The sequence below is a fragment of the Hippopotamus amphibius genome, chromosome 4 (genome assembly GCF_030028045.1).
Source record: "Hippopotamus amphibius kiboko isolate mHipAmp2 chromosome 4, mHipAmp2.hap2, whole genome shotgun sequence".
Classification (NCBI taxonomy): Eukaryota; Metazoa; Chordata; class Mammalia; order Artiodactyla; family Hippopotamidae; genus Hippopotamus; species Hippopotamus amphibius.
This window is the reverse complement of record NC_080189.1, coordinates 51805191-51815720: the sequence shown is the minus strand read 5'-3', so window position 1 is coordinate 51815720 and position 10530 is coordinate 51805191. Positions and strand designations below refer to the sequence as shown.

Here is a 10530-nt window from a genome sequence, read left to right as displayed (position 1 = left end):
TCTCTTCCCAGTCTCTAACCTGTGTACACAGCATACCGTGTTTGGCTAGCACGGTGATGTTTTCTTATATCACACATGCCCCATCCAAGAATATGAGGTGGTTTCAACATTCCTTAGCCCTATAACTACTGACAAGTTAGCAAACATGGTGAGCCAAGAATCTTACAGGTGGCCCTTGCTATCACATGGATTAGGCCTCCAGATAAATCTTTCTAGGACAGAGAACAGTGGTGGGCTGGAGCCAGCCTCCTAAACATTTCCTACTCTAAACTGCCTCTAATGCATATATTTCCTTATTGATTTGTCTCCTTTCTTGAGATTACCCTCAAAGGTTCAGGACCAGTTGGCTAGGGCTGGCATAATCTTAGTAAATAGGGTATTAAAAACTACGTCTCTGATAGGTTACTGGAAAAGCTAGACATATGTAGATGATGAGTCTGTGAAAATGAGGTGGGGGCTTCCCAGGTGGCACAGGTAGGTTAAGAATCTGCCTAGAGCCCATGCTCTGTAACAAGAGAAGCCAATGCATTGAGAAGCCTGTGCACCACAATGAAGAGTAGCCCCTGCTCGCCACAACTAGAGAAAGCCTGTGCATAGCAACAAAGACCCAATGCAGCTCCCCCCTCCAAAAATAGAGAAAATTACGCACCCATTTAACCTTTTGACCAAATGTCTCAGACCCCCTCAATAAAGCTCTCAAAGTAAATGGAGTTGGTGAAGATTATACACTTCATTAATTCTTGGTCCTGGTCACTAATAGAGAATGAGACATCAACTAATGAGTGAGTTCTTAAAATTATGAACCTGAGTCACGGATGTAAACCTCTAATTCCAAGCACTTCTCTCCCACTAAATCACTTCAGTTAAAATAATCCCAGTAAGCGTCCTCTCCCTTCCATGCAATCTGCCCAATTGCTAATTTGACAAATTGTTCTGTCCAACCAGTTCAAAATTAGCTAACATTTAAGAATTTATTGAGTGCAAGGCAACATACCAAGCACATTCACTTATTTATTCCTCACAACAACCCTAAGGACTAATATAATTAACGTCAGTTTGCAGATGAGGAAACTTAAGCCACAGAAGAGCTACTGTGTCTAATATTCCATTAAGCAGAATTAGCAGAGAAATCAGACCCTTGGGCTGTCTTCTTCCAACATTCACCAGGAAAAAATAAATTGTCTTACTGCCATTATGGTATGCCCCAATTCATACCACAGGCAGGTGACTTAGAAATCTACAGATTTCTCCTATTATCCCAAACTGGAAAGATTTGTCATCTCGTGGTCCAGATGTATTATCCTGCCTGATTCAGATGCAATTTCATTAAACTTATAAATTGAATAAGAAAAGCCGTAATTTTTAGAACTTAGGCAGTGTATTTATTCTGCTGGAGTGCAGCTCCCAATGCAAAGTTCTTGCACTGAAATGAAAGCAAATATTTATCTCTTTCACTTTCTACAGGAGAGCATAAGGCAGGGGGTTGGGAATGGTGTTAGATTGACTATGCTGGGGTGTCCGTAACATCTGGAGCTATGTTTTGATGTAACTGAACATTCTGAATCATATCTGAATTAAGAACAACATCACTGAAGGTAGGGATGGGGGTGACGAAAACTTTCCTAGTATTCAGGAAGTAGAGAATTCCTACACGAAATAGAAGGCAAGGCCATCTGCTATGAGAGCAGGCTAGATCAGTGAGATAAACTTGAGGAGCGTGATGACCTTCTAAATTAACCACGAGGAAGGAAGGGAGAGAACAGATACTTTTAAAGGACAGTTGCGCAGGATTTCTGCTGGTTCGGTTGAATCAGAGATAAGTTTACAGGGGTGCCGATCAATAAAAGTGTGTGTGATTTTCTCAAACAGTACTGTACTCAGACCAGGTGTGGAAATGGGGAATGCAGATCTGGAAGATACCAAGACCACAAAACCTCTGGTGTGGACAAACATGCGAGCTCCATTTGTGAAGGCTGCAGAAGTACAGAAGCCTGGAGAAAGCCCTGTCATAAGCAACAGAAGGAAGTGTGGGAGTTCTGCAAAGAGGCTAATAGAGATGACTCACTTTATATGAAGTTTCATAAGTAATCATGAAAAGGCAGTGTCAAGTACATGTGATACTACCAAGGTAATGTACCTCTGTCTGTGTGACCTTTGGCAGTATTACCTGAGCTTATTTACTTAGCTATAAAATAAGCACAATTCTTATTCCATATACCTTATGAGTTAGTGAGGATGAACTGAAATGTGAATACACCTTGTAACTGTAAAGCAATTTAGTGATGGGACTGGAATTTGGGCAAAATGCCATGCTGATTTGGGTTACTGACAGTTTCAGCTATACGTGTATGGAGTTTATGATGCCTATGTATTTTATTCCATGAGTACATGAAATTAACTTAAATGAGGAAGGTAAGAAAAGGGCAGTCAAAGGTGTCAAATGTCCTAGAATTATCAGAGCCATATGAAAATAGAAAACAAAGCTAGACAGGACAATTAGGTCATTGCTAACCTCGGAAGCAGTAATTTTCCACTATGTGACTTTTGAGGAATTTAACGAGGATATTAAATGAACAAATTAAGTATTTCGGTGCCTACCAGTTAAGAGCTTTCACAGATGCCACTCAGAGAATGCTTAACGGCAGTCTTCTGAGCTAGAGATTATTCCTGTTCTTTAGATGGCCAAAAAAAGGGCGACTGTGCAAAGCTCTAAACCAGGGGCTGAGAACTTCCATGAAGCGCAAAGCTCTAAACCAGGGGCTGAGAACTTCCATGAAGCACCAGTATTTTAGGCTTTGTGGGCCATATGGTCTCTGTTGAAACTACTCAACTTTGATGCAGCACAAAAGCAACCCTAGATAAGACATAAATGAATAAACATGGTCATGTTCCAATAGTTTTATTTACAAAAACTTTGGGACCATGGGCTGCTAACTAACCCCTACTCTAAACACAAATTTTCCAATCCCAAACCCAGCACTCTTTTTAACACCACAAATAAAATTAACTAGTCCAATGGTCATTTTTCAAAGAAAAATGTTCAAGCTATAGACATGTATTTAATGGCACCAATGTGGCACATTTCTAATGAATAGAGAAAGAAAAGCCAAAAAGGAGGCAGCCCATTAATATGTCTGATACAGCAGAGTTAGACTAAGACCAAACTTCGGTCAAAGTATCTTGGTGGTGGTTTCAGCTACATTATTCAGCTAGTTTTTTCCAGTGTAGACAATTTTTATTGGAAGGTGTTGAGTGCAAGAAAAATGGTAACAAATCCAGAGGGATGGAAAAGGGGGCAGGTCATGCTCCCCTCTCCTAAGCGAGGCCTCTGTAAGCAGGTCAGTGGGGCAAAAGCACTTGATTATGGTCACTTTGGGTCCAGTACCCCTCAAGTAAGCCCCCAGGCAGGAGGGCTCCTCACATGTGAGAAGGGAGCAACACTCTGGAAAGGGCATGGGCTATGGCTATGTCCTTCTGCCCACAGCACACCTCAGCCCCTCAAGAGGAAGGCCTCACAGCTCAGTGTAGGGATGTTACAGGACTGAGTCACTAATAGGTGTTACTAAGCCTATCCCACTCCAAACCGAGGTATCTGCTGTATGCCTCAGCTCCCTTCCTCTCAGGGATTTGCTAGGTTGGACTACCAGATCCTGTTAGCAGTCCAGCTCAACCAAGTGAGTAGTTCCCATAGTTCCCGAGCCTAGATAAGGTTAATTTCACCTCTCATCTGTATAATAGTGCAGTTGGATTCCAAGAATCTCTAAGATCTCCTCCAGTTCCAATAATGAAACCTCTAATGTTGACTACAGTAGCCAACTTTAGTTCAAAGAGGCATCAACCTTGCCTGTGGGAACTATACCTTAATAGCCATTCTTATGCCATGGTCAGCAATCTCACTTGGTATCTCAAGGTACTCTAATATGAAGTGCCTAAAGACCTCATCACTAGAAATAAAGCCAAGTTGTAGCTAAGTTGGTTCTGGTTTACTCTTGTGTGACCTTGACTGATATGAAACAGCTTGAGCCTAGCCAACTGGGGATGGCGAGCCACTTGTAAGGACTCTTCACAGGCAGCATGTGGATTTTATCACACCCTTTTCAATTTACAACAATCTTTAGGGGTTAAAGTGAAAATGTGCAATATGTCTATAAAGAAACTGAAGAAAAGTGCAGAAGGATGACGAAAAGATGTACCCCTACCTACCACGAGAATAACACCTAACTAAAATAAATTGCCAATTTATGAACGCAGTATGTCGAATGCATGGTAAAATTACATAGGTGAGCATATCAGATCCAGAGACAGGAACTGGAATCAGTGTTCAAGGGCACTTAGTGTACTTGTAAGAATCCTAGATTAAGAAAACAGAGTTCAGAGGAAGCATTTTTGTTATGGACCACACATGGTTCTAGTTCTAGACTTGTACCATCAATACTGTAGCCATCTGTGGCTATGCAAATCTAAACTCACTAAAGTTGAATAAAATTAAAATTCAGTTCTATAGACACACTACCCAAACTTCATAGCCACATCTGGTTAGTAGCCCACTGGACAGCACATATTCAACCCATCAGCACAGAAAGTTGTATTGGGTAGTGCTATTCTAGACAAAATTCAGAGTGTAGGTGGCACCTGGAAGAAACACTTCTTACATAGAGCTGGCTCTCATTTTTGATACTACTCACCCAGCCACCTATGAAGAGACACTAGGAATGAAGACATGTGGGTTATACAGTGTTAGCTTTTTGGGTTTCTTTATTTCTAAGAGAGCATATACCCCTTACAGGTAGGAATGTCCCTTATTCTGAATTAACCATAGGAACTTATAAATCACTAGAGGCACTTATTGAGTATAACTGGCCTAGAACACAACAGGTACTCAGCAATTCTCTGCCAGCATAGGCCTTAGTTGACTTAGTAAGCACAGAAATACATCAATTCTCTGGTCTCCATTTCTGACCATACTGGTCCAGAACTCTCTTAGAAGCTAACTGCTACACTGCTTCTGGATACCACCTCAATTACAGCAGGCTTTCTTTTGATTCCCCAAATTCTTTCTGCACGTGTTTCCAAACTGACTTCTTTGCTTTCTCACATTTCTCCAATGATCAAAAGTAAGATTGACAAGTTACAAATTGCTTCATCAGGCCTTACAGGCCTATCTAATCATCGCCATCACTTTTGATAAAGCCTCTTCCTGCTTTCCTCACTGAGAGATGGCTCTCACCACCAGCACAGACTTATTTCCCCCACTGAGAATTTCTCTCAGCATTCTTTATGGCTTAGTTCAAGCTCACCATGCCATAAAATTTCTAGGAACTACTCTAAACATGTAAGGCACAAACTGTATGAAATAATTTAGTACATATACTATAACCATATACTATACATACCACAAAACCATGGCCAGAAATACATTCTTCTTTCTACATTTGGCACAAATGCTACAGTGCTCATTCTGGCCAAAGAAACTAATTGGCTTACTAAAGTGTTGTTCCAGTGCAGGCTGTCCTAGAAGACCAAGTAAACACAATCTAGTACTATGACTAGTAACAATGCTGCATATTTTGGGCTACTTTATTTTTCACCCATTTTGGTATGTCATTAAATCAACCACGTTAGAAAAATCATGATCTGTGCCTTTGTTTTTAATTCTCCTGCCTTATGATCAGATAATTTACAAATCTGTGCTAATGATATAGCTCCTCTATTTTAACCCTTCTGAGTTGGCAAAAGCACCATTACCAAACACACATATACTGTAGTTCTACAGATGTGTTTCTGAATACCTGTTTAAAAGACAATCCTGAATTATAATTTAGTCTGACTTTGTAAAGAATTCATGAGCAAAGTTTCTTAACATATCTTGCCATGGTGAATTTTAAAAGCATCTGATCTTAAAGATCACCTACAAAATGTGAGAAGTGCTAAACATTCTTTATTTGATGCTACACATAAACCACACTAAAATGCCTTTTACTTAGTGAAGATATACTAAAGTATTTCTAAAGAAATACTTTAGAGAATTTTAATTAAATTGGCATACTTAAGACCAAAAAGATAAAGTGGACATTATCAGTGTATCTTCAGCCCTTGCCTTAAAAGGCAAATGAATACAACTTGAAACAGGTGAATCTTGCTCTGTTCTATAAGACACTGAAGGGATCTTCTCAATATTTAAATATGTTAATATAACCAGTTATAGAAATCTAAATATAAAACCAATCTCCTATAGGGTTTGAGAAGGCATTCACCATCTCCCTGAAAAGTTTAACATTTCTTATTCAAGTTTAATCATCTCTTTAGAAGGGGAAAACAGTGATAGCACTTATTGAACTGGAATTGCTACCAAAATTCAAAAAGCTGACATATTCATTTAGCCACAAGCCAATCTTATTTAAATCAGGACAGAAATATTACATCAGCCATTCATGATCTGAAGTCTAGTGTATGAGATCAATTTAAATATGGTACACATAAAAAGTCATGAGACATCTGTTTCGTAATAAATAAGGCAGTGGCCAACTATTACTCATTAGTAGCTTGTTTGAGATAGGCTATCAAGTCTGCCCTCTCTCCCTTCTTCTTAATGCCAGCGAAGATCATTTTTGTTCCAGGGATGTACTTCTTGGGATTCTCCAAATACTCCATCAGCGTCTCCTCTCCCCAGGTGATGCCTAAACAAGGAGGGATGTATTGGTAAGTATGTCACACTCCTGAAAAGGTGTTTACCAAAGATTACACTCATGTAATTTGTGCTTGCGTTAGTTAATGGTCCCCCTCTTACCTTTGTTCTTGTTGGCATCTGTGTAAGAGAATCCAGGAGACTGACCCGTCTTTCGCCCAAAAAGACCATGGAGATTTGGCCCAGTCTTGTGCTTGCCTCCCTTTTCCACAGTATGGCACTGGGCACACTTCTGAACAAAAATCTTCTTGCCCTTCTCAACATCACCCATTTTCAAATCTAAAAATGAAAGACTCAATTTATTAATTTTTCTCTTTAAGTAAAAAAACAGTGGAAACCAATGATCAACTCCAGCCACTTACTCACTGCAAACTTATGACATTAAGTACCAGGCTGAATTTCATTTTACATAGTTCACTGGCAAAAGATTCTTTAATACCAAAAACACTATCTAGAACTTCCTCAAAAACACGTCTCTGTGCAGATAAGTGTCAACTAAGAACTAGCACTTGACATCTGCCTCTACAAGCATTAAGGCACAGGCCACTGCAACCGCTGACCTTCAACACATCCTGAAAACAGTTCAGGCTGGAGATCAGGAATGAGGCACTCTGTGCTCTGGTAAAAATTGGCCCAACAGGCCTTCAGAAAGATCCTTTCAGAAGATTTTGAGTCCAACTCTTCCATCTCCTCATATCCAGAAAAGCACTAAAATCATTAACGGTGACATATGCTCCCGGTGACTAGCAGCAAGCCTCTACCAAAATGTGTGTTTGACTTCACATACCCCCTCCACTACAATCATAAATAATACTGACTTTCCCCCCATTCTGATCAGTTTCTTAAGAGCTATCTGTCCCCCAGGGAATTCCCTAGCAGTCCAGTGGTTAGGACTCCGCCATGGTGAGGCCAAAAAAAAAAAAAAAAGAAAAGAAAAGCCATCTCCCAGTCCATAGTCCTCATTTTGCCTCAAATAAAACTTAACTCACAACTCTCACGTTGTGCATTTTTTTCTTCCAGTTGACATAAGTGATGAAAGGTTAGAGCCCAAGTAAGCAAACTGGGAACCTGCTTCAAAACCATTTCAGAAGATGAGATCAAGGTCACAAAAAGTCACAAATGTGAATAAACTGAACTGTGATTATATTAAACCCCAACCACCAAAATTCGAACTTTTAAAGTGGTCTAATTATTCACACAATTTAAAGCCACCTCTCTCTGAAGATAAAGCAAAATACATTTTTACAAAAAGGAAGATAACGACTGATTCAGCCTGCTCAGATCCCTCTAAGCTGCCTTGCTGTGGGTAGGAGACCAGCAGCAGGCTTTTGAGGTCTCCCAGGAACGCCCATCCTCCAGCTCTGGGATCCCCGGCAGCGACCACGAGGTCATCCATGCAGGCTGGTTTCAAGGAGACTGTGATGAAACCTACCTTTCTGAGGTGCCTGAGCTGGTTAAGGGGGTAAGCGACAGGTGGCCAGGAAAATGAATGACTTATGGGAGGAGCAGTAATTTTTGCTCTCTTGGAAGGAGGACATGAAGCGCTGAGCACCGTCCCTCGACTCCCGCCCTCATCGGGGAGGAAGTCCTGTCTGTCACCGCCACAGCCCCGCACTCCCGACAACGGAAGGCCGGCGTCTCGGTGAGAACCACGACCAAACCGCCTCCGAGCTTTCCGGACCCTGACCGAGACCACATCAGTACCCAGTGAGGGTCCCGCCCCACCTCACGCCATAGCCCACCCGGCTGGGCCCCCACTCCCTGTCCCCCCACCCGGCCCCCAGTCCACTCGCGCGCCCCCCCCGCAGGCGCGCGCCCTCGCGGCTGTTTCCCGCCCGCGGCAGCCTCCGCGTCCGGCGCTCACCGTTGTTTCCCGGTGCACGCCTAAGTGGGGGCCGCTGGCAAGCCGAACGTCCCGCTCTCTCAGCCCAAGGACACGCCGGTCCGCGCCTATGTATGGGTGCTGGTGCAACCAAACTGGCTCCGCCCCCTGCCCTCCCGACGTGCGGCCCGGCGAATTGAGACGCAGTGACGTCGCCGCGTCTCATTGGCTCGGGTCTCGGGGCTGAGGCAGGACCCCGGGCGCGCGCATGCCGGCTAGTACGGTCGGGAGGACCGCGTGAATGCCCTTCCTCTCCCGGCCTGGACTTCCGGGCAGTTACGACAGGCCTTTCGAGGTACGACATCGAGGTTGTGCCGGAAGGGGCTGACATCAGCCTCGGGCCTTGGTGTGCGTGCGTGTGCCGGTGGGGAGGGTGGAGCGGAGTCGAGTGGTGGATCGAGGGCATTATCCTTTAAGGAAACGGGACTCGTGCTGGTTGACGTCATGCGCTTGGAACTGCACGTTTTGTCTGCTCCGAGGTGGATGATCGACTTTGACACACCCTAGAGGTTTCCTGGCTATCTATCATCCCTTCAGCTGGCGACCTTTACCCAGACTCGGTCGTATTTCCGCGGCTGGCGCCAGCTGCACCCCAGAGGAATAACCCAGAACCAGGAGTGATAAGAGTTGGGACACGAGCTCCTGAGCTGGTTCTTGTTTCGCCTCTACCTTGAAGTTAAGTCATCTTCTTCCACATCTCCCCTTGATGGTGCCCAGAAGGCTGGACAGGTGCGGCAGTCGAGGCAGAGACTGGATTATAGCTCTGGCATTTCAGCTGCCGGCTTCTCTTCTGCCAACACCCACTTGTCGCGTTTGTGTGCAGAAAGAGCAAAGAGTGTGTGGGAACAGCGTCCAGGAAGAAACATTTTTACGTGGTTAGAGAATTTTTGGAAATCTAGAGAGAATTTGCATCCCATCTAACCTAGGTGAAGGTCATGTTCAAGTAAGCTAATGTGGTTGGGTCTTATTAGAAATGCAGTTTTGATCACGACAGCTTCCAGTAATCATGCTTTTCCTCCATACAGAACTAGCGCTCCTTCCTGACATGCTCAGTTTTGTCACTGGGAAATTTCTCGACTTCCTTTGTTCCTCAGATTCAGCCCCCGAGTTCGAATGAGTTTTTCCTTCTTTCCCACATTCTGTCTAACGCTGCCATATTCATTCAGTGAAGTGTTTATTGATTGCGTATTATGTGCCAGGCACTGTCTAGGAATGTGAAGTAAATCAGTGAGGACTTCTTTGGCGGAGCTGACATTCTAGCAACCTTCCTGTCACCTCCAAGTTAAGCAGTAGGTACCAGGATAACCTAGATTGCCTCAGATACCTCTTAAACCACGGGTCCTATAATTTTTGCCCCAGACCATCTATTTCCCCATATGATTAAACTATTTTTATTGTTTTCTAACTGTGTCCTGGTTTCCCATTTCCCTTTCTCTAATCTCACACACTGCAGCCTCAGAAGTGTGCTATAAAACAGAGCAGAAATCACAACACTTGAATATTCAAGACTTTTTGTGGCTTTTGGAGGGGACCGAGATAGTGTTTAGGTGTACTACTGAAGTAGGCTCATTTGGCTAGCTGCCCAAGTTTTTGAAAGACCAAGCTTAGCAACACCTTGCAAATTAAGCCTGTCCTTTTGAAGCCAAGGCCTGATAGTGCCACCTGTATCCCTTCAAGGAATACTTGGCCTTTAAAAAGGTAATTGTCCTATCAAAATCTGTGTTTGTGGTATCAGAAGTTACTAGTCTCTGTTCAGTTGACTGATGGGGAGTATCAGCATTGTGCTGGTACTGCAGGGCATGTAGAAGTAGCAATAAATCAACTGGCCTAGATGAATTGATTGACATTTCCAGTTTATTCCCATCAGGGGGAGAATAGAAAACCAGATGTTCTTAATACTTTTAACTAAGGAAATTGTGGGTAAAGAGTCTTGTTATTGAAAGTAATAGGAAAATGAGGAGAA

General features: G+C 43.1%; 1 protein-coding gene across 1 annotated transcript; it reads right to left on the bottom strand.

The window, feature by feature from the left end:
- Nucleotides 1-2919: 2919 nt before the first annotated feature.
- On the bottom strand, nt 2920-8707 carry LOC130852449 (cytochrome c). Its single transcript, XM_057733484.1, has 3 exons — nt 8550-8707; nt 6788-6964; nt 2920-6677 (listed from the first exon to the last, which is right to left on the bottom strand). The coding sequence occupies exons 2-3, from the start codon at nt 6954-6956 to the stop codon at nt 6529-6531; spliced, it is 318 nt and encodes a 105-aa protein (XP_057589467.1). The 5' UTR covers nt 6957-6964; nt 8550-8707; the 3' UTR covers nt 2920-6528.
- Between the last annotated feature and the right edge of the window lie 1823 nt (nt 8708-10530).

What these genes read in the sequence shown, in the direction of transcription:
- LOC130852449 (XM_057733484.1), bottom strand. Translation starts at nt 6,956, where the DNA reads ATGGGTGATGTTGAGAAGGGCAAGAAGATTTTTGTTCAGAAGTGTGCC. An exon ending in AGATGCCAACAAGAACAAAG is followed by an intron (nt 6,678 to 6,787) that starts GTAAGAGGGGGA and finishes CTCCTTGTTTAG; the next exon opens with GCATCACCTGGGGAGAGGAG.